Here is a 24,670-nt window from a genome sequence, read left to right on the forward strand (position 1 = left end):
CAGGCTCACCCTCAGACAAGGGTGCACCTCTGACAAGATGGCGGTAGCCGCAAAACCATAAAAAACCGATGGTAAAACAGAGGAAGAGGGCTTGGTACCTGAGGGGAGGCATGAGAGAGAAAAAACCCGCAAGGAAACCTGATACTTAAAAGAAGAAAATTAAAAAGAAAAAACAACTGCTGCTGTAAAAAATAGCGGGTGCCGCAGTTAAGGAATGTAGCCGTTAAACAGAAAAGGTTGGTGTGAGGGAATGCGTAATCCCCCCCAGCTCACTCTTGATAGTGTACTACAGTATAAAAGAAAAAGTTGCTGTCACCAAGGCACATTGGCATTCGCGCAGTGCCTACACAGGCAGGGACAGCCACCTGAAAGGGAGAGTAAAAGTTCCATCAAAAGGCAAAACCCCTAGCGAGGCTGGCTGTCACTCGAGTAAGCAGGGACAGCCGCCTGATGGACAGAAAGAAAAATCTCTCAAAGTAGTAATCAAAGAGGCTCTCAGGCACTCGCTTTGCCGCCCGCAGATCAGGTAAGATGGCCCGAGAAAAAACAAGGAGTGAAAAAGAAAAAACTATGCCCCACACATGCACACTAGAAAACGGGAAAGTAAATAGAATAAAAAGAGAAGGAAATATAATAGAAGGTAGAAAAAGAGCAAGGGAAAATGATCCACCTGGACACAGGAGGCAGGAATGGTCTGGGGTCTCGCAAGGATAGCTGCTTCCTCAAAAAAAACACCATGCGATTCCTGCCTGCTGACGCTAGATGGCGGTGTTTCCCCATCTGATGGGCTGTTCTCCAGGGAGGAGGATTGATTCCATAAACGAAGCCACAGACCTGAACTTACAAGATCTGAACAGGGTGGTTTATAACAAATGCTGTTGGAGGTCACTGATTCATAGGGTCGCCGTAAATCGTAATCAACTTGAAGGCACATAACACACACACATAAATTAATAAGCTAACAAACACCCATATCATGTCCATGGCTTTGGTCGCCTTGGTAGATGACCTACGCAGAGAACTGGACAGGGGGAGTGTGTCCCTGTTGGTTCTGTTGGACCTCTCAGCGGCTTTCGATACCATCGACCATGGTATCCTTCTGGGTCGCCTTACTGGGATGGGACTTGGGGGCACTGTTTTACAATGGCTCCGTTCCTTCCTGGAGGGTCGAACCCAGAAGGTGGTGCTGGTGGATTCCTGTTCGACTCCTTGGCCGTTGGCCTGTGGGGTCCCTCAGGGTTCAGTTTTGTCCCCCATGCTATTTAATATCTACATGAAACCGCTGCGAGAGGTTGTCCGGAGATTTGGGGTTCGGTGCCATCAGTATGCAGATGAAACCCAACTCTACTTCTCCTTTCCACCTAATTCCAAGGAAACTGTCTCGGTTCTAAACCAGTGTCTGACAGCAGTGGTGGACTAGATGAGGGTGAACAAGCTGAAGCTTAATCCAGAGAAGACAGAGGTGCTCCTAGTCAGTCGAAAGGCGGATCAGGGAATAGGGGTTCAGCCTGTGCTGGATGGGGTTACACTCCCCCTGAAGATGCAGGTTCGCAGTTTGGGTGTGCTCCTGGACTCAGCCTTAAACCTGGAGGCCCAGGTTTCTGCGGTGGCCAGGAATGCTTCTGCACAGTTAAGACTAGTGCGCCAACTGCGTCCGTTCCTGGAGTTGTCTGATCTGGCTATGGTGACACATGCCTTAGTTACATCCCGCTTAGACTACTGTAACACGCTCTATGTGGGGCTGCCTTTGAAGACTGTTCGGAAACTTCAGTTGGTGCAATGAGCTGCAGCCAGAATGTTAACTGGGGCTGGTTACAGGGACCCTACAACTCCCCTGCTGCAACAGCTCCACTGGCTGCCAGTCTGTTTCCGGACACAATTCAAAGTGCTGGTTATGACCTATAAAGCCCTATACGGCTTAGGTCCAGGCTATTTGTCAGACCGTATCTCCCTATATGAACCTGCCTGGGCCCTGAGATCTTCAGGAGAGACCCTTCTCACGATCCCAACACCTTCACAAGTGCGACTGGTGGGGACACGAGATAGGGCCTTTTCGGTGGCTGCCCCTAGGCTCTGGAACTCCCTCCCTAGGGAGGCAAGAATGGCCTCCTCTGTGCAGTCTTTCCGCCGACAGCTAAAGACTTTTTTCTTCTGGCAGGCCTTTGGAACTGAAGGTTTTAAGGGTAGTGACTGAAGAGGATGCTGTATGTTATTGTTTTACTTGTATGCTCCTAAACTGGGTTGCAGTATTTTAAGAGTAATTGGTTTTAACATCTTAATAGTTTAATCCTGTTTTAATGCTGATTTTATATGTTTATATGTTTTATATTTTTATAGGTTCTTAATGATATGTATTTATTTTTATCTGGAAGCCGCCTTGAGTTCCAGTTTGGAAAAAAGGTGGGGTATAAATAAAGATAATAATAATATCACTGGTCCCAGTGCAGTGAGATAATGAAAGGGGTCATTGGAGTGTTGAGAGGTGGCCCTATGCAACCAGGGTGTGGCCATGGGTGCCTCACTATGCCAGCCTCCCATTCATGGCAAGTGAACCAATGTTCCATTCTCAGTATTTGTTGGCCCTGAATCCTTCAACATCCAGCTTCATTGGATGTCCACAAGTTCTAATATTATGAGAGAAGGATAAAAACCTCTCTATCTACTCTCTCCAGACCATGCATAATTTTACACACTTCTATCATGTCACCTCTTACTCATCTTTTCTCTAAACTAAAAAGCCCCAAATGTTGCAACCTTTCCACAAAGAGGAATTGCTCCATCCCCTTGATCATTTGGCATGCCCTTTTCTGAACTTTTTCTCTACAATATTCTTTTTGAGGTGAAGTGACCAATATTGTACATAACATTCTAAGTGTGATCACACTATAGCTTTGTATAAGTGCATTATGATATTGGCCATTTTATTTCCAATCCCTTTTCTAATGATTTTTCTACCAAAGAATTTGCCATTTTCACACCTGCCACACACTGGGCTGACACCTTCACCAAGCTACCCACTACAACCTCTAAGACTTGTTCCTGGTCAGTCACCACCAGTTCAAACCCCATGTGAAATTAGATTTCACAAAATTAGATTAGCAAAAAATCTTAATTTCACATATATGCTCATGGGGTCTGAACTGGCGGTGACTGACCAGGAGAGAGACCTCGGGGTTGTAGTGGACAGCACAATGAAAATGTCGACCCAGTGTGCAGCAGCTGTGAAAAAGGCAAATTCCATGCTAGCAATAATTAGGAAAGGTATTGAAAATAAAACAGCCGATATCATAATGCCGTTGTATAAATCTATGGTGCGGCCGCATTTGGAATACTGTGTACAGTTCTGGTCGCCTCATCTCAAAAAGGATATTATAGAATTGGAAAAGGTTCAGAAGAGGGCAACCAGAATGATCAAGGGGATGGAGCGACTCCCTTACGAGGAAAGATTGCAGCATTTGGGGCTTTTTAGTTTAGAGAAAAGGCGGGTCAGAGGAGACATGATAGAAGTGTATAAAATTATGCATGGCATTGAGAAAGTGGATAGAGAAAAGTTCTTCTCCCTCTCTCATAATACTAGAACTCGTGGACATTCAAAGAAGCTGAATGTTGGAAGATTCAGGACAGACAAAAGGAAGTACTTCTTTACTCAGCGCATAGTTAAACTATGGAATTTGCTCCCACAAGATGCAGTAATGGCCACCAGCTTGGACGGCTTTAAAAGAAGATTAGACAAATTCATGGAGGACAGGGCTATCAATGGCTACTAGCCATGATGGCTGTGCTCTGCCACCCTAGTCAGAGGCAGCATGCTTCTGAAAACCAGTTGCCGGAAGCCTCAGGAGGGGAGAGTGTTCTTGCACTCGGGTCCTGCTTGCGGGCTTCCCCCAGGCACCTGGTTGGCCACTGTGAGAACAGGATGCTGGACTAGATGGGCCACTGGCCTGATCCAGCAGGCTCTTCTTATGTTCTTATGTTCTTATTTTTTTTTTTGCCCCAATATGCATCACTTTACACTTGCATATACTTAATAGCATTTGCAATTTTACTGTCTGTCCATTCACGCAGTTTGAAGTTCTGATCCAATCAAGCCTGCAAAAGACAACTTCTTGCATCAGGTGTCCACTTATGTCTGAGCCACTCGTGCATGGTCAGTTTTTATGAAGTCCAACTAGTTATATGCAAAATTATACACCAAAAGCCCAACATTATATGTCTATTATTAGTATTATTTATTTATTGATTTGATTTATATTCCACCCTTTCTCCTAGCAGGAGCCCTAAAAGCACTAAACAACTTTAAAACATCATAAAAACAGACTTCAAAATATATTAAAACACAACCATTAAAAACATATTAAAACAAAACATCTTTAAAAACATTTTTTTTAAAAAGCTTTAAAAACATTTTTTTTAAAAGCTTAAAAAACATTTTAAATAAGGTTTAAAAATATATTAAAAAGCAACTTCAACACAGATGCAGACTGGGATAAGGTCTCAACTTAAAAGGCTTGTTGAAAGAGGAAGGTCTTCAGTAGGCACCGAAAAGATAACAGAGATGGTGCCTGTCTAATATTTAAGGGGAAGGAATTCCAAAGGGTAGGCGCCACTACACTAAAGGTTCGTTTCCTATGTTGTGCAGAATGGACCTCCTGATAAGATGGTATCTGCAGGAGGCCCTCACCTGCAGAATGCAGTGATTGACTGGGTATGTAAGGGATAAGATGGTCTTTCAGGTATCCTGGTCCCAAGTTGTATAGGGCTTTATACACCAAAACTAGAACCTTGAACTTAGCCTGGTAGCTAATAGGTAGCCAGTGCAATTCTTTCAGTGGCGGAGTGACATGTTGGTGATAACCTGCTCTAGTGAGCAGTCTCACTGCTGCATTTTGCACCAGCTGCAGCTTTCAGACCAACCTCAAGTGTAGCTCCATACAGAGCACATTACAGTAATCCAATCTGGAGGTTACCAGTGCATGGACAACAGTGGACAGGCTATCCCAGTCCAGAAACAGCTGCAGCTGACTTACCATCTGAAGCTGATGAAAGGCACTCCTAGCCACGGAGGTCACCTGGGCCTCTAGCGACAAAGATTATTATTAGTATTATTTCTATTATATTTTCTTGGGTGACCTGTGGGGGAAGGGGAGAGTTTTGGTGACCTGTGGGGGACGGTGAAGGGTTTTGCCAACCTATGGGGAAAGGGAGCAGTGTTGGCAACCAGGTGGGAAAGGGGCAGCTTTGGAGATCTGTGGAGGGGAAGCTTTGGTGATGGTAGGTGGGGTTGGCAAGTGAAGTGAGCAGGAGCAGCAGTACACAGTAATATATATATATATATATATAAGACAGTTTTGAAAGCAACGAACAGAACTTCACTCAAGCTTGCTCTGGATCCCTATAAGGATTCCATTAATCACCTAATATATATATATATAAACGTAATTGTGATTAACCAAACAGAGGTTTTTATTATATTAACAAAATGTTTCAGCTTTCGCCTTCATCAGCTGCCAACATATAAATGCTGTTACCAAGGTGGCAGTTATAGAACTTTGAGGATGGAATGCTCAGAGGGGCTTCATTCGCAGAAGCTAAGTAGTGGTGGTACTGTCTTCCAGGTTCAGGCCATGTAAATATCACACTTACAAAAGGGGGAGCTTCCATGACCCATGGGGGGAGTTCTGGTGACCCAAGGGGAGAGCTCTGGAGAACCCTGGAGAGGAAGGGGAGCTCTGGAGAACCCTGGAGGGGAAGGGGAGCTCTGGAGAACCCTGGAGGGGAAGGGGAGCTCTGGAGACCTGTGAGGGGAAGCTTTGGCAACTCCTGTGGGGAAGAGGGAGGACTTTGTCAACCATTGGGGGAGGGGGTGCTTTGGCAACCCTTGTGGGGGAAGGGGGAGGGCTTTGGTAACCCATGGGGGAAGGGGGCAGCTTTGGCAGCACATGAGGGGGGAGGGAGGCAGCTTTGGTGACCTGTTGGGGGGATGGGGTGCTTTGGCAACCCATGAGGTACAGGGGAGCTTTTGTGATGGGAGGCTGGGCTGATGAGCAAAGCAAGCAAGGGTGGCAGCCCCTAGTGTATGGTATGAATAAAAGAGCCAAGCCCCATATGGTACTATATTTATGCGGCACAATTTTATGTATAATTATTTTATTATGAATTAATACACAAGTATTATGATCAGTTATATGCATTGTTGCATGTATTTATGTGCTAGTTCCTTTAGGAAACCTGAAGTCTATATGCATAAGATATGCATATGATATTGTATGTATAATACATATAATGTGTAAGAATTGTACATGCTTCTCCCAGATAAAGGAGCGAGAGTGGAATTAAGAAAAAATCTGTGTAGACAAGCTCGACAAAGAGATTTTGAGAAACTTCATTCCCTGGCAACAGGGCAGAGAGTCAGGAAGAACACAGGAACCTATAAAAGGACCTCTCTAAAGGGGAAAAGAGGCAACAAAGCACCACACAGAATGCTATGGCTTGGCTGGTTTGCCAGGAGAAACCTTCCCTCTCACCTGAAGGTGATATATCAAGTAGGGAGTTCCTCTTCGAAGAGGCAGGCTTGAAAATACAGGGAGAGAGACGGCCATGTTAAGAAATACATGTACAGTTGTAATTGTACACGTAATGGGGAAAATTACAACTGTCATGGCTAGGAAAAATAGCAGCTATATCCATGATGATCCTACCTAAGATATTATTTATTTTTATGACCTTACCGTTAGAAATAGAAAACAACGAACTTATTCAATTACAGAAAAAAATATTGAAATTTATTTGGTCAAACAAGCTAAGTAGAACAGCAAATGAACATCTCTATCAAAAAATTAGTAATGGAGGACTGGGAGTACCCAACATTATTAGGTATTATCAAGCAGTCAAATTATCGTTAATTTTGGAATGGTTTGAAGATTGCGACAGTATTTTATTAAAGGCAGAGCAAGAAATGTACAGTAGAAAACTACAGGAATTATTATGGGTCAAGACAAAAACAATAATAACTAAACAGAATTTTCTTACATCTACAAACATGGTATTTAAAGTATGGATCAATTGCATAAAAAAGTTGGTTCCGGGTTTCTCTCCCCTTTGACTTCAATCTTGAGAAACAAATTTGTAAACAATAAATTACAACAGACTATCAATTATCATACATGAGGAAAATTGCTTAAGTATAGTGAATGGTTTAAACAAGGATTTATTATTTCTTATGAAAACGCAGCTGAAATTTTGAATAATGAGAGGCCTCCATTATTTCAATTTTCAATTAAGACATATAGCAGAACAAATAAAAACAAAATACGGAAATCCATGTCCCCCCACAGCTTTTGAGAGTTTTTTACTACAGTCACAGAAAAAGAAGGCTATTGCTAAAATATATCAAATTCTCTCCTCATTAAGTATGCAACAACGATATTCAACATATAAAAAGAAATGGAACAGAGATCTAGAGAAATTTAATTTATCAATATCAGAAGAAGAGTGGAGTTGATTGTTTAAGAATATCTGAAAGAAAAAATTTTTAAGGCAATTTATCAATGGTACTTAACACCACACAGATTAAGCAAAATATTTAATCAAAATATGTACTGTTGGAGATGTGGAAGAAGTAAGGCAGACTTTATACATGTCTTTTGGAGTTGTGTTAAAATAAACCTTTTTGGAACGAAATTTTAAATGTAATACAGGACATTACAGGTCAAACGATATAAAAAAAATCCTAAAACAACTCTTCTGTGTTTACTTCATGAAGAAATTATTAATGTAGATTTTCAATTAGTAGCAACTTTGCTCACAGTGGCAAAAATATGTATCGCTCAAAAATGGAAGAATAACAAACCCCCAACATTGATAGATTGGTTGAAAAAAACTTGGGAGACAGTATTAATGATAAAAATGACTTATAATAGAAATGCAGTGGATTATAACCATCAAAAGAAATTTGTAGAGAAATGGGCTTTGTTTATACAATTTTGGAATGATAAAGTATTAGATGAAATAGTTCCATTTAATTTATTTACCTTAATATAGTAATCTATTATATTTTATTAGTATGCTTAATATGAAAGTGTAAAAAGTTAACCTTAATGTTTTCTTATATTTTTGATGTTTCCTCTTGTTCATCCCTTACCTTTTTTCTTTTTTCTCTTTTTTCTTTTGATACTCTCATGTAATCGAATGGGAACAGTATGATGTATTTTTTTTATTTTATCTTTAATAAAGTTAAAAATAAAAGTTAAAAAAAAGAAATACATGTACAGTGTACCTCGTTGACTAGATTTGATTTTAATTTAGACACTCTTCCAAGACATTCTAAGAAGCTCCAGACTAGTTTCATCACAATAATATGGTCATTTTTGAGAGATCCCCACACAAATTAAAGAACCCAGTATGGTTTACCTCAAGAGCCTTCTGTATTTTCTCCAGGAGTGCATTATTGGTTTGCAGACTTTCAAGAACTCCAGCAGTTGTAGTTGCCTTAAGAGCATTTGGATTCTCTCCTGTACGTTTCATGATCTCTTTCCATTTGTTATCAACTTGAGAGAAACAATTTGATTCTTCTGGAAGTTGTCTGTTTTCAAAGAACAAATATTCTTATGGCATAATATATAAAACAGTGAATCTGTCTTTAAATCTTTTCCCTATGCATTAATATCATTTTTGCTGGGTATACAGAAGAAATTACAAGATAAGCCATTTGCTTACAAAACATAACAAAGGCATTTATTTATTTCAAACATTTTATTGTGCCTTTCCACAAGCCAAGAGGGCTCACAAAGAAAAAAAGGCATGACAATAATAAATTCCAATAATCACACCTAAAATTAATAACAAAGTGAATTTAAAAAAAGATTAACCATCACCTATCAAACAGATTTCAACAGACAAATACCCTCCAGAATAAATATATCTTACATCCTTTCTGGAAAGAGATCAGAGAGGAACAGTTCCAAACCTCTTCTGGGAGAGCAATCTAGGGCTTGAGGGCAACAGTAGTAAAAGCTTTGTTCCTTGTCACTGACATTCTGACTTCCCTTGACAAAGGCACTTGGCACAAGACCAAACTAAGTAGCCAAAATTGTTACAATGGCTCATACAGGGAGAAACTGTTCTAAAGGCACAAGCTGTGAAGGAACAACATTCCAGGCCATGAAGTGCTTTGAAAGATAAATACTAGCAACATGAATTCAGCATAGAAGCAAACTAGCAGCTGACAAAGTTGGTGGAAAATCAGCCAAATGAGTTCCTATCGAGAACATAAGAACAGCCTGCTGGATCATGCCAATGGCCCATCTAGTCCAACATCCTGTTCTCACAATGGCCAACCAGTTGCCCATGGAAAACACACACACAGGACCTGAGTGCAAAGAGCTCTCTCCCCTCCAGCAGTTTCCAGCAACTGGTATTTGGAAGGACACTGCCTATGCCTATAGAGGCACAGCACAGCCATCATGGCTAGTAGCCATGCTTAGCCTTTTCCTCCATAAATTTGTCTAGTCCTTTTTTAAAGCCATCCAAGCTGGTGGCCATCATTGCCTTTTGTGGGAGCAAATTCCATAGTTTAACTGTGCACTGTGTGAAGAAGTATTTATTTTGTCTCTCCTGAATCTTCCAACATTCACCTTCACTGGATGTCCATGAGTACTAGTGTTATAAGACAGTGATAAAAAAAAGTCTGTATCCACTTTATTTATGCCATTCATAACTTTATACAATTCTATGATGTCTCCTCTTACTCGACTTTTCTCTAAACTAAAAAGTCCCAAATGATCCAATATTTCCTCAAAAGATCAACCATCACCTATCAAACAGATTTCAACAAATACTCTCCAGAATAAATATGTCTTACAATCTTATCAATCACCACCAGACTCCAAGAGTGTATATGTGAAATTAAGATATTTTGCTCCAATATGCCCAACTTTACCTTTGTTTACATTGAATTCATTTGCCATTTTACTATCCATTCACTCAGTTTATAGAGGTCCTTTTGGGGCTTTTCACAATCCCTTTTTGTTTTAGTAATCCTGGACCATTTAGTATTTACTATCATCAGCAAACTTGGCCACCTCACTAATAACCCCTAACTCTAGATAGTTTACGAACAAGTTAAAAAGCACAGGTCTCAATATCAGTCCTTGGGGGATTCCACTTTCTACATACCTCTATTGAAAGAACTATCCATTCATTCCTGCTCTCTACTTCCTGCTACTTAACCAATTTGTAATCCAGAAGGACCTCTCCTTTTATGCCATGACTGCTAAGCTGACTCAGTAGTCTTTGGTGAGGTACCTTGTCAAAAGCTTTTTAAAGTCCAAGCACACTATGTCAATCAGATCACCTCTATTTATATGCTTGTTGACACTATAAAAAAACTCTTAATAGGTTAGTGAGACAGGTCTTACCCTTGCAAAAGCCATGTTGGTTCTGCTTCAGCAAGGCTTGCTCTTCCATATGCTTGGTTATTTTATCTTCAACAATACATTCTACCAGTTTTTCCTGGGACAGATGTTAAACTAACCAGCCTGCAATTTCCATTATCCCCCCCGGAACCCCATTACATTGGCCACTTTCCAGTCCTCAAGTATAGAGGTGGATCTGAGGAACAAATTATATATATATTTTTAGAAGATCAGATAGCTCACATCCAAGTTCTTTGATGCCATCTTGGATGCCATCTGGACCTGGCTATTTGTCATTTGTTATTTTGTCTATTAAGCCTAGAACTTAATATCTCATCACCACTATTCGACAAGACTTCCATTTTTTTGAAGGAAGCCTTCTTTCCTCTAATATTTTATTTGATTCTGCTTGTTACCCATGTCAGCATCTTTTTGGCCCTGGTGGTACCTTTCCTGACCTGCAGCATACACTCCAGTTCAGCTTCTAATACTGTGTTTTTAAATAACTTCCAAGCATTTTGGAGTGATTTGACCTTCTAGAGTTTGCCGTCCAACTTTCTTTTTACCAACCCCCACATTTTGGGACCGTTTCCTGTTTTGAAGTCAAAAGTGATCATATTGGATTTTCTTGGCAATTGGCCATTTATTTACATGTATGTTAATTTAATAGCATTATGGTCACTGCTCCCATTTGGTTTGACAACACTTCCATCTTGTACCAGTTCCTAGGTGCCACTTAGGATTAAGTTCAGAGTCACCATCCCTTTGGTTGGTTCTGTGGAATCAATAATATGAAAATCTGCTTCAGTTATAAAAGTCTCCAAGTAAATTACTCCACAGTTCCATGACCAACTGTTCTAGGGCACAGTCATTAAAGGTATCTAGAAATTTTATCTCTTTGTCATGACTGGAACACATATGTAGACAGTCTGTGTCAGGGTAGTTGAACTCACCCATTACTTCTACATCTCCTAGTTTGGTTACTTCCTCGATTTCATTTTTCAACTCAAGATCTCCCTTAGCATTTTGATCAGGGGGATGATAGAACGTCCCCAGTACTAAATTACTCTTGGGGCCTGGTATCATCACCCACAACAATTCTGTGGAGGATTCTGCCCTTTTGGGGTTTTCTAGCTTCCTGGATTCAATGCCCTCTTTCACATATTGTATAGAGCAACACCATCTCCAATACATCCTTTCCTATCCTTCCAATATAGTTTATATCCAGAGATAACTGTGTCCCACTGGTTTTCTCCATTCCACCAGGTTATGCTTACTATAGCAGTTATGCACCAGTTATGCTCACTATATCAATGCTGTCCTCTAAGACCAAGCACTCCAGTTCTCCTATCTTGGCTTGGAGGCTTCTAGCAGTAGCATATAAACATGTACAGTGTCTCTCTTCAAGTGTCTTTGGCACTTTTGGTTTGGCCTCTCTAAATTGCTATCTTGTGCTCCTGCATTCACAATGCCTAGTTCTGGGCCTATTTCATTTAACTTTCATAATTTCTTATGTATTTATCCCAGGAAGGAGATTTATTATGAACCGGGCCCTTCTCAGCTCCTGTCACCTTCCACTGCCCCCACCCCCACCCCCAATCAGTTGAAAAGCTGCTCCTCTACATTTTTTATTTTAAGTGCCAGCAGTTTGGTTCCATCTTGGTTCAAGTACAAGCCATCCCTTTTGTACAGGGACCAGTTGTCTCAAAATGCTCCCCAGTACCTAACAAATCTAAACCCCTTCTCCCAACACCATTGTCTTATCCACATGTTGAAACTACAAAGCTCGATTTTCTAGCTGGCCCTCATGTGGAACCAGAAGCATTTCAGAGAAATTTATCTTGGAGGTCCTGGCTTTCAGCATCTTACCCAGCAGGCTAAATTTTGCTTCCAGTCCCCATGACATTTACCCATATCATTAGTGCCAACATGCATCACAGCCACTGACGTCTCCCCAGTACCATCTACCAAGCAATCTAGATGGCAAACAACATCTGCAGCCTTCACACTAGGCAGGCAAATCACCCTGCGGTCTGCACGTCAATTACAAATCCCACTATCTATGTTCCTAACGTTCAAATCACCCACTACCAGTAAAATAAATCACCCACTACCAGTATCCCTACACACACACACACACACACGGAGAAGTACCCTCAGCACGATATGATAGCTACTCATCCCCCAAGGAATGGGTCCCTTATAAGGGATTGTTTCTTTTCCTCAGATAGGCCCTCATTCTCCATGATAGCAGGAGAGTGATCATCTTGGGAGTGGGAGACAACTATAATGTCCACAAATGTCTTATCCACAAACCTCTCTGTCTCTGTCAGCTTCTTCAGGTCAGTCACTTGGCCTTAAGAAAGCAAACTTGCTCATTGCACCAAGGGCACACCCATTACTTCTGTGCAATAGGCAGACAGTCATACATATTGCAGAAGTGCAAAACCCTGGAAAGCCCTCATATTCCTGCTGGCTTCTTACTGCATAACTGTTTTTGTAGTGTATTGAATTAATTTATTGAAAACTTAGGTTTTGTTTAGGTCAGGAAACAGGTGGGCAAAGTGGGGTGCCCTGGCCTCCTCACCCTGCTGCTGAACTTGCCTTGATGCTTTGATAGCTGTGACTAAAGCACTTTGTGAGCTTGGAGCTCCCTCTAGCTCACTGGAGCTGTCTTCTTTGCTATGTTGTTCTAAATTTATATGTGTGACTGGTTCCTCCCAGCTGCTACTGCCAGCAAATGAGTTCAGGGGGTATGGCTTAAATTCCTGCTCTCAGTCAGTTTAGCCCCCTTGTGATGGAGACTGAAAAATCTTCTGATATTCAACATGAACTCTAGCAGGATCTGAGTTGTCTTGAAAGGCAGTCCAACATGCAATGAACTACAGTAAATTCTAGAGCTTACAGAAGTATGAATATGCATGATGTAGACCCTTCTTTTCCAAAAATGATGAAGCTTTTGCAATAAAAGCAGCTGGCAATGTCATTATTTTCACATATTTTTGTGCAACAACCAAATAACTATATTATTATTAGTAGTAGTAGTAGTAGTAGTAGCAGCAGCAGCCGCAACAGGAGGAGGAGGAGGAGGAGGAGGAGGAGGAGGAGGAGGAGCAGCAGCAGCAGCAGCAGCAGCAGCAGCAACTTTATTACCACCCTTCACCAGAAATCCCAGGGCAGATCACAATATAAAATAAAATACTGAAAACAGCTAAAAACAAACTACATGCACAACTACAGAGGATCCTAAAAATATCTCTCTCAGATGTCAAAGTCCAGGGTAAAGATGTGCATCTTCAGGATATGACAGAAGCTGTATAATGATGGTGCCAGACACATCTGTCTGGGGTGGGGATTCCACAACTCAGGGGCTGCAACAGAAAATGCCCTCTCCCGGACCACCTCTCTGAACCTCTGAGGGCAGTGGAACTACCAAGAGGGACCTCTTTGCCAATCTCAATAGCATTTGCAGGGAAGGAGACAGTCTTTCAGATATTTGAGACCTAAGTCATTTAGGGCTTTAAAAACCAGTGTGAGCACCTTGAATTGGGTCTAGAAACTGGCAACCAGTGCAGCTGTTTTAAAACAAGGGTTACATGAGATCTAAATAGAACAACAACCAATAATCTGGCTGCTGCATTTTGGACCAGTTGAAGTTTCCGAGTCATTTTCCAGGGAAGCCCCATGTAGAGCGCATTGTAATAATCTAAACTGGAAGTTATCCGAGCATGGAAAAAAGTGACCAAGTCATCTTTGTCCAACACAGGCCATAGTGGTGAACCCGCCATAGCTGAAAAAAGACACTCTTAATCTCCAAGACTTCCTGGGCTTCAGAAACAAGGTTGAATCCAGGAGCACCCCAAGGCATGGACCTGATCCATCCAGGAAGTAGAATCCTATTCAGGACAGGCAATCCCCCCCAACTCAAGAACTTGGGGCATATAACACGTCTGTCTTCTCAGGATTCCCCTTAAGTTTACTGGCCCACATTCAGCCTATCACTGTCTCCAAGCACCAGACTAACAACTCAACCCTCTCCAGTTCAGATGGAACAGAGAAATAGAGTTGGGTGTCATCCGCATATTGGTGAAACCTCACTCCAAATCTCCTGATGACAACTCCCAGCACCTTCATATAGATATTAAATGGCATGGGGGACAAGATGGAACCCTGAGGGACACCACAACACAACTCCAATGGTGCCGAAATACAGTCTCCCATAACTACTTTCTGGAAATGACCCTGGAGGTAGGAGCAGAAGCAATGAAGCAAGGTGCCCCCCATCCCCATCTCCCTGAGATGCTCCAGAAGGATCCTGGGTCTATAGTATCAAAAGGCACCAACAGATGAAGGAGAACAAGCAGGGTCACACTCCCGCTATCTATCTTCTGACAAAGGTCATCAACCAGGGTAATCAAGGCAGTTTCAGTGCCATGAGTAGGCCTGAAGCCACACTGAAATTGATCCAAGAAATCAGTTGCTTCCAAGCATGCCTGAAGTTGTACTGCCACCACCATCTCAAGCACCTTGCTCAAAAAGAGAATATTCACCAAGGGGTGATAGTTGTGTAACACTTCTGGGTCCAAGCAGGTCCTCCTAATGAGAGGACATGTCACTGACTCCTTCAAGGTGGATGGTACTACCCCCTTGTCCAGTGAAGCATTGATCACTCCCTGGACCCATCCAGTCAAACCCCACAGCTAGCTCTGAGAAGCAAAGACGGGCAAGGGTCAAGGAGGCAAGTGATAGGCCACACATCTTTAAGCAGCTTGTCCACATCCTCAGGCCACAATAATCGAAACTAATCCAGTATAGATGGAACAGACAGTGTTCTGGATGCCTCCACTGGACTGTTTCTAACTGTGGCATCCAACTCTGTCTGAATCTGAGCAACTTTGTCCTTGAAGTGCCTCACAAAGATTATTCTACAGCAAGCTACCAAGGGTGTCAGAGCAACACTCTCTTGACCAGATGACAAAACCCCATCATTCAGAAAAGCTCTGCTGGACATCTACTTGCAGATGCAATGGTGGTGGAGAAGTAAGCTTTCTTCACCACCAGCACTGCCATATGGTAGGCACAGTAATGCACCTTCACACATGTTCAGTCAGGTTCAGATTGAGATTTACGCCACCTGCATTCTAGCCACTGACCCTCCTGTTTCACTGAACACAAGTCACTAAAGTGGCCTATGTGCTCCACAGATGGCAAGGGCACTCAGGAGATACTGTATCAATGACTCTGTGCATCTCATCATTCCACTATGTGACAAGAGCCTCGACAGGAGTGGCAGCCTTATCAGCCAGAAAATCCCACAGAGCATTCAGGAATCCTTCAGATTCAGTAAGTCTCTGAAGGCGGACCATTTCAATGGGTCCCCTACACTTCCTTCCTGTTACAATAGTAACAAATTAATTAAACAAATATTTGTCCACCTTTACACCTAATCTCCAAATCCTTCTGATTTCGTGGATCTGTTTGGTCAGGAGATGACATTTATTCAATACAGTCTGTAGCTTTTGCTTTCTAATTGATAAAAATTGGCTTTTAAATATGTGTTTTTAAATTTGTATATTTGTTTTTAATGTTTTAATTGTTGTAAACCGCCCAGAGAGCTTCAGCTATGGGGCGGTATACAAGATGTAATAAATAAATAAATACTAAAGTCATTGGGTAACATCCAGTGGTGCTTGTCCACCAGCAGAATGGACCTCCACTCATACCATGGGACTTCTCCTTCCTCTCCTCCCCCTTGCATTCCCCCATGTACCCCAGAGGTTTGGAGTATCCTGTAAATATGGAAGGAAATGGTCTGCAAAGGGGAGGCAAGGAAGTGGAAGTTTTAATGCACAAGCAGAAATATGCTTTATGTGATGTTGAATGTCATCTATTGTTCATCAAACTAATTTTCTGGAACAAGGTTCTTGTTCATTTCAGAAGAATTTTTGTAGGAATAGATGTTGGGAGATTTACTCTCATCTGCCTAACACACATACAGTTTGTGGGCACAATCTGAATCCAAACCACACCTGTAATTGGAAAAAGCTGTCAGCAAGCCTCTTTGAAATTGTTACCTGATGTCATAACGATGTAAGGGTGATTAACAGATGAGTGGCCCAGTTTTTGATCTGGCCCTCGGGCTGAAAAAGGTTTCCCATCCCTGATCTTGACATACTTGCTCATTCATGCTTAGCCATTTTCTGTCTTAGTATTATGTGAATTAGGTCATACTGTAGCTCTTACTAATCCAAAAAAATGCTACATACATTTCAGAACAGGATGTAGCAAAAAATTTAAAATTAACTAATTCATGTTTTATTTTTGCTTTGACAGGAAATTATTCAGTGGCAGGTGAGACAGTACTGCTGCACCTACGTTTACCTTTTTATTTCTGGAGCACGAAATATTGGCTCAAGATAAATCCAGTTCCTTTGACAATTCAACCATTCCTCCAGAGTACACGAAAATAGGTTTAGCTTACGATCCCAAGCATCCACAAGACTCTACCACATAAAGCAGAAAAATCATACCTAAGGCAGTACCAGATATTCCTCCTCTTTTATACATTTGGCTTAGCAAATCAAATTCACTCACAACCAGACTCACAACATCACAGGTTGGTAACTCATATCTCTTTTATTGTAATGCACTCTATGCACTCTTATGTGTGGTCAGGAAGTTGCAGGTACTGAAGAATGTATCAGCAAGGTTGCGGAGCAGTATGCCTAGCCATAGACACCTAACACCTTTGTTGAAAGAACTTTACTGGTGTCCAATCTGGTCAAGTTTAAGATTTTAGTACTAACTTAGAAACCCAGGATTAGGTTATCTGAGAGAATGCCTTCTCCCATATAGATCCATCTGGCCATTGTGATCAACTTCAGAAGCCCTCCTAGTTATGCCACAACCTGCAGGTGTCTGTCTGGCAACAAACAGGAAGCCTTTTCTGTGGTGGCACCCATAATCTGGAATAGCCTTTCCCCAGAAATAAGGCTTATGTCAACCTTATTAAAGTTCCAACGCACCTGAATACTTTTTTGTTTACTTTGACCTTTGCTGGCTCATGATGCCTGCCATTATAGCTTTATCTGACTAACTGTCTTCTAGTTTGTGCATTTTGTATTTGTTTTGTATTTTTTGTTATTGTACATCATGGCAGGCAGTATAGAAAATATTTTTAATTGATACATAAATAGAATAATCTAATTTTTGTGCATTCAGGATAGATTGTGTTACAAATTTGAATTATTTAAAGCATTGATTTTCAACTGGTGGACCGCAACTCACAAGTGAGTCATAATTATATGGAAAGTGGGCCACATACGCAGAGCCATGGCCATCATTTGCAGACAGAAAGTGAAAGAAAGAAGGAAGATGGGGACAGAGAAAGGGGCATTGGTCCTTATCTGAAAGAAATTTCTCCTGGATAATAGTCCATCAAGTAGGCTTTGATTACCATCTAGCATCTACAGGCAGGGAATTCAGTAAAATTCTGAGGAAGTAAGTCATCTCGCATACATGATACCCCAGTAAATTTCATGGTGAGTCTGAAGGTTAACCAACAGAAGAACCTGGTTGAATGAGCAGTTATATTCTGTGGAACAGCTAAATTTAAGACTTTGAATGTTAAACTAATAGAGGCTGTCAACCAAAATGACAATGTGGCACTGAACATTTTTTCCTACAGGTGGAGTGAAAGGAAACAAAAGGGACTCAATCAATCAAAAGTCCTTTAAGCTAAATATACACCTTCAACACCCTCCAAACATCGAGGGAGTGCCAGGCGTTCTCAGGAGGGTGAACATGATTTGGGCAAAAGGTAGGAAGGATTAACTCCTGCTGGTGATGCAATGAGGAATTCACTATGGGCCCAAAGCAGGGATCCATGTGTAAGATTACATGGTCCTTGTGGAAGATACAGATGTTTCTGTATAAGGTATAAAGCATGTAGCTCAGAAATGTATAAAGCATACAGCTCAGAAATATGCCTAGCAGAAATGATCACCACCAAGAAAAGGGCTTTTAAGGAAAGGACTCTTATCGGAACTGTTCAAAAGGAGAATGCTGAAGAGTGGTCAGCACCTTGTGAAGGTTTCAGGAAGGACAGTGGTGTAACACTGGAAGCACCCTTCAGGAAATGTTTTATCAGAGAATGAGAGCCAACAGCTTGTGAAGAATGGAGGGAAAGAACACATGAGATAACTGAGACTTGCTGACATAGGATGTTAACCTTGAGGCCCTTATGGAGACCGTCTTGAAGGAAGCCAATAATATGAGCTATTTTGGCCTTGGAGGGGTGCAGCTTCTTTCTGGAGCACCAATTAACAAAGCTTTTCCATGTAGAATGATAAATATGTACCATGGGGAGGCAGTGGGAAGACAAGTTGGTATTAATCACCACAGCAGAAAGATCTGACTTCTTCAAATAGTGCTGCTCAAGAGCCAGGCTGTCAGCTTCAGCCAGGTGGGATCCAGAAACCACACTGAACCCTAGGATAGCAAGTCTGATTGAAGAGGGAGGGTGCATGGATTGGTAGTTGAGAGATGTAGCACTTTGACATGGCTAGAATGGAGCAATCAAGATCAGTTTGGACCATTCCTCCTGAGGTTTCCTCACAGCCCAAGCAAGGAGAAAGGTCAGAGCAAATGTGTACAGGAGGCCTGGTAGCCAAGAGGTCCTTAGAGCATTCACCACCTCCACCTGACTGTCTGGTAACAGACAAAGGAATGCAGAACCTTTCAAGGGTGGAAGGAGGTGAACAAGTCCACCAAGACCGGATTGTAGCTGGATCTTTGCAAAACTCTGTGGCGCACTCCCCCGGGGACACCCACTGGCATACTGAGCCTATCTGATTCAAATCATCACTGAGTCCTAAAGACTCCTTGATGGTGTCCCCCCCTGCCCCCATGAAATGATATGAGCTTTTACCATTGTATTTTCCGTAAGGAGAAAGACATTATAGAGCTGAAATCTCTGGATGAAATTTGGAATGGCCAATCTGGCACCATAAGCTCCATTGAACTGATGCTGTGATGGGCTTCCAAATCTGTCCACTGACCCTGCACACACTCTGAACTTCAGTGGGGGCCCCAGCACTGAAGACTTGCATCTGTAGTGATTATCATTCACTGAGGGTCCCGGAAGAGAATTCCCTTCTGCAGATTGGTCAAGGATGTCCACCATCTTTGAGGTTAGGAAAAGAGGTATTGACCGATGTCTGCTGCTCATGATGTCCCATTGGTAAAGCTGCAGTGCCCATTGCAGGACCTGCATGAGACAGCAGTCCCATGAAGTGATATGAATTGTAGAAATGAACAGACCCAGAGTCTTGGATAGGAACATGACATCTGCTGAGGTCACAGAAAGCAGAGAAGAAGCTGTCTCTTTGAGGGTAGTTATCCGCTCTGGAAACAGAAAGATTAGAGTGTGAGAAGTGTCCAAGATTGTGTCCAGTTGTTGTAGCCACTGAGAAAGGACTATGTTACTCTTGTTTTCATTGACATAGAAGCTGTAAGCCCATGGGCAGCAGAGTCTGTCAGATGTCTCATTGTGATTGAAGTGCACTCTCTGAACAAATCAAGAGATCATCTAGGTAGCAATCATATGGACACCCTGGAGGTGCAGATGTGACACCAGGGTGACCATAATCTTCATGAACACCCTTGGTGTAGGCAAAGGACAAAAAGCATGGCTCAATATTGAAAATGGTTAGGGCCATATGCAAGCCATAGATATTTCCTGTGCTGAGGATGGATCAGCATGTGCAGGTAAGTGTCCTCCAAGTCTTATAGAGGCAAGGACGTCCAGAGGCTACAGAGCATCTCTGATGAACAAAAGGACTCATCCTGAATTTTCTGTAAAGGACGAATTGATTGGGGGGGAAAGGTCCAAAATGGCCCTCTAGGATTCAACATGTTTGGTCACAAGAAAAAAGGAGTAGACCCCAGAGAAGCAGCCTGTGGGCTTCACCACCTCAACAGCCTAAATTTCCATAAGATGCCATGTGACCTCCACAACCACTTCTTGTTTCTGTGAAAACCAGGGAAGGAATAAATTGGGTGGGAGGAAGGAATTGCAGTTCTATCCTTTATCCATCTTGGATTACCTCCAGAACCCACTGGTTGGTAGTAAAATGTTGCCAAGCCATAGAGAACTGCAAGAGCCTGCCCCCCACTGGAGGGGCGCTGGCATCAATATTGCTGTTGTTACTATGTTCTGTCCCTCTTGGAGTGAGAAGATGAAAGGCAAACTTATTCCAAGACTAGTGAGATCTGTCTTGGAAATGGTTTCTGTGCCAGTACTTATAGCTTGAGCAAAAATTGCATCCTTTGTCCAAGACCCTGCTGGTCCGAAAGGGCTGAGAAGAAGACTTATAGGGAGCAAACCTACAAAAAGACTGCCTATCATTCCACCTAAAGGTCACAATCACCAATTTTTGCTTCTTCTTTGAGTCCACTAGGACATCCTTGTGGGTATCTTCCCTGAAAAGCTTTGACCCAACATAGAGGAAATAGACATTCACCTATGCTGCCATGCCTGCATCCCATGATGAAGCCACAATGTCCTCCTGGCAACTATCCTGGCAACTAAAGACTGAGCAGAAAATTGTGTAGCACTGTCAGCTCTGCACTGAGACAGCAGTGCCGGTGGGGGCTGGAAATTCCTGGGTAGTTATCAGGGCAGGAAAGTCCTTAGCTGGCAGTCTGGTCGTAAATCTGCCAGGCTAACGAGGATGAAGCATGATAAGGGCAAGGCCCTTCCTAAGCTTACGTGCCAAGCCAGAAGTCCAGAAGCGAGGTCAGTAGAGGTCCGGGTTCAATTGCTAAGGGGTCAGTCTAATATAAGATTCAGGGAAACTAGAAACATACGAAGCCACGCCTGACGTTGTAGTCAGCAACAAGCTGAAGCCAAGGTTTGACTTCTAAGGAGCAGGTTTGTCAGCAGGTGTGAGCCCTCAGCGTTTTGGCCTTAAGTGGACAGGCCTGCCCCTCTTCTGCCTGACCTTCTGCTGTCTACGTTCTGCAGGTGAGGGGGGAGTATCCTGTTCACTGTCTGCGTCTGGCTGAAGGGCTTCAGCTGTGTCTGGGGTGCTCTGCAGCTGAGGGGGAGAAGGAGCTGGGTTCTCAGGAGTTTCCTCCATTTCTCCTTCTGGGTCTGCTGCTGTTACTCCCGAGTCATCCTCGTCTGATGAGTCCTCTGACGGGGCCATGACAAGCACCCAAAGTGGCATCAACCACAAAGGCGGCTACCATATGCAGTTTCAACAGTATCTTCCTATCACAGTCCACATGGATGGAACAGTGGCCTCATAAGTTCTCAGATGTGTTTTTGAATTTGCATCTCCTTCTTTAGGAAGAAGCGAATGAGAACTAAGGTAGACAGAGGGCCATCTACTCCAATTTTCAGCAAAGCTCCAATGTATAAAACTTATAGACAAGTGATGTTGCTCGTCTAGACTTCAGGGGGGTGTTTCATTTGCCCTTGGTAAGCTTCTTAAAAGGGCCAGGAACTGGAATGGCTTTGACCAAAGACTTGGGCTCTGTTAAAATTGACGCCCCCTTGGAAGGGTCAGCAGCAGGCTCACTGGGCAGCTCATTTAAGTCCAGAGCTTGTAAGGTTTTGCAAAGAAGCAGCAACAGGTGGTTAGCCTGGCATAAATGATAGGAAGAAGTCTCCTCCATCTCTGACCCTCTGACTCAGGGTTCAAGAAGGGAGCTAGTGGATCCCCATATGGGATATTAGTTTTCCCTTAGAAAACACAACGGGATCGGGGAAGGGAGTGTCATCCTTTGAAGAATGACCCACAGTCTCTGAGTAAGGAATTACTTAACAAGAACTTGTAGCAAATTTAGAGGCTTGTGTGTGAAACGGGAGAGACAGATCAGGGTTGGCTGCCACTTTAAAGGGAACACTAGGAGTGGCCACAGGCACAGACTTTGCTGGTGGGACATGCTGCTGAAGACCTTGGAGTTACCCCTAGCGCAGTCCAGGAGATAACAGTTCGGAGGACAGAGCCCTTAAAAGAACCTCCTTGATTTGGGTCAAGACTTCAGATGTTAGTTGAAAAGGCTGGGGTGGAGGCAAGCACTGGTTAGGCCTCATCTTGAATACTGCATCCAGTTCTGGTCTCCGCACTTTAAGGATGCAGACAAACTGGAACAGGGTCAGAGGAGGGCAACAAGGATGATCAGGGGACTGGAAACAAACCCCTATGAGGACAGACTGAAAGAACTGGGCATGTTTAGCCTGGAGAAGAGAAGACTGAGGGGAGATATGATAGCACTCTTCAAGGACATGAAAGGTTGTCACATAGAGGAGGGCTGGGATCTCTTCTCGATCATCCCAGAACACGGAATAATGGGCTCAAGTTGCAGGAAGCCAGATTTCGACTGGACATCAGGAAAAACTTCCTAACTGTTAGAGCCATACGACAATGGAATCAATTACCTAGACATGTAGTGGGCTCTCCGACACCGGAAGCATTCAAGAGGCAGCTGGACAGCGATCTGTTGGGAATGCTTTGATTTGGATTACTGCATTGTGCAGGGGGTTGGACTTGAAGGCCTTATAGGCCCCTTCCAACTCTACTATTCTATTATTCTATGATAAGGGAGCTGGGGGGAGCCACTGAGAAAAAAATGAGAAAGCTGGAGCTCCCTGGAATGCCTCCTCTGATGATTCAATAGGGGAGTCTAAGTAATGAGCCTGGAATATGCCCCTCCACCCTCCTCTGATAATAGTTCTTACAAATGCTTTCTATAGCTGATGAGGTGGGGAGGGTTCTTGCTGCACCAGAAGAATCATCATCCTGACAACCAACATCATGTGCATACCTGGAGGCGCGAGTAGCAGCTACCTTCATTTTAGTATGCTACATGGCTGAGGAGGACATTGTGTCTAAGGCGAGCTTACAGCCTTTGGCTTTCAACTTCTTATGAGCCTTCCTGGGGTTGCACTTCTTTCCCATGCGACCATTGGGGCCAGGGACCTTGGGGTCAAAGGCTGCATAGGAAGAGGTGCTGTGCTAGCAGATCCTGTAGCGTCCGCCATGGCTGCATGGTCCAAAACTGCAGTGGTCTGGTCAAGATTCTCTGAGGAGGAACCAGTGCCTGCCATTTTGATCAACTCACCTGCACACTCGACAGGGCACAGAGAACAGTAAAAAACAACAACATTAAGCCCAAAGCACACCACACAAAGCAGAGAGCTCTAATTCATCCAAAACGTAACCCACTCCTGCTCTGGTCCAACCAAGGGAAGGGAGGAGAAAGAAGATGGAGATACAAGGGCAAGGTTGGTTGTTTGTGTTTATTTCAAGGCAAGAAGAAGAAGAAGAAATATATAAGGGAGAAGGGAAGTTTTTTAAGTGAGAAGGGCTATAAGGAGAGCAGATGGAGGCTGAAAAATGATGGGAGAAGGGAACTAGCTCCCACAGCCTCAGGTGGGGGAATGGATGACACAAAAATCTGAGAGGAAAACAATGAAACACCCAGACAAATGGGGACCACACAAACTCATCAAAAACAGTAGATATGAAAACACGCTAGGTAAAAACAGCCAAAGGGACAAGTGAGGCCAAGAACTAGCAGCACAGAAAAAAGTTAACTGCCTGGACAGGAGGCAGGAAATGGCCTGAGGCATCGTATGTTTGAGGCAACTACTTCCTCAGAATTTTAATGAATTTCTTGCCTGTGGTCACTAGATGGCAGCCAGATCCCACTTGATGGACTATCATCCCACAGAGAAATAAATGTAGATAAACATATTTGGTGTAAATAAAAATCATGCATAATAAAAAATGTAAAATGTTAGAGATTGGTCCTGCTTCTGGAAAGTTCAAACATTACTGATTTAAAGAATCCTTTCTAGGCTCCATTTGATTTCCAAAATGGAAAGTAACAATGCATAATGATTGGGCAACTGAATAAAACCCTATCAAAACATCCCGGGTAAGGTTTACCTTAATTGGTCCAACAAAACAAGAACCTTTAATTGTTGAAATTGTTACTTGAGAATCTTCTAACAAAGCAATTATATCTTCAGCAGATGAAATAATCAAAGTAGTTGATGTTTCAGTGCGATATTGAGTTAAATGAAACTCAGTTTTGGACCAAAGGCCAATGATCTTTTTCAGCATTACTTCAAGAGTCGTTTCATTAGTCGCTGTTATAGATACTTCATTTATTTCTTTTCTGTTTTGAAACATCTATAGGAAAAAATTAAAGCATATATATATATATGTCTGTTAGTAGGCAAA

General features: G+C 42.7%; 1 protein-coding gene across 1 annotated transcript in view; it reads right to left on the minus strand.

Moving 5' to 3' along the window:
- Positions 1–24,670, minus strand: part of DNAH14 (dynein axonemal heavy chain 14) — a 472,613-nt gene that overhangs the window by 341,610 nt on the left and 106,333 nt on the right. The window contains exons 24-26 of the mRNA XM_061626120.1: positions 24,374–24,619; positions 16,794–16,915; positions 8,410–8,581 (exon numbers count right to left, since the gene is read on the minus strand). Of these exons, the coding sequence (XP_061482104.1) occupies positions 8,410–8,581; positions 16,794–16,915; positions 24,374–24,619 (540 nt within the window). The remainder of the gene's footprint in view (positions 1–8,409; positions 8,582–16,793; positions 16,916–24,373; positions 24,620–24,670) is intronic.

Source organism: Rhineura floridana, chromosome 4 (genome assembly GCF_030035675.1).
Source record: "Rhineura floridana isolate rRhiFlo1 chromosome 4, rRhiFlo1.hap2, whole genome shotgun sequence".
In the NCBI taxonomy this organism is placed as follows: Eukaryota; Metazoa; Chordata; class Lepidosauria; order Squamata; family Rhineuridae; genus Rhineura; species Rhineura floridana.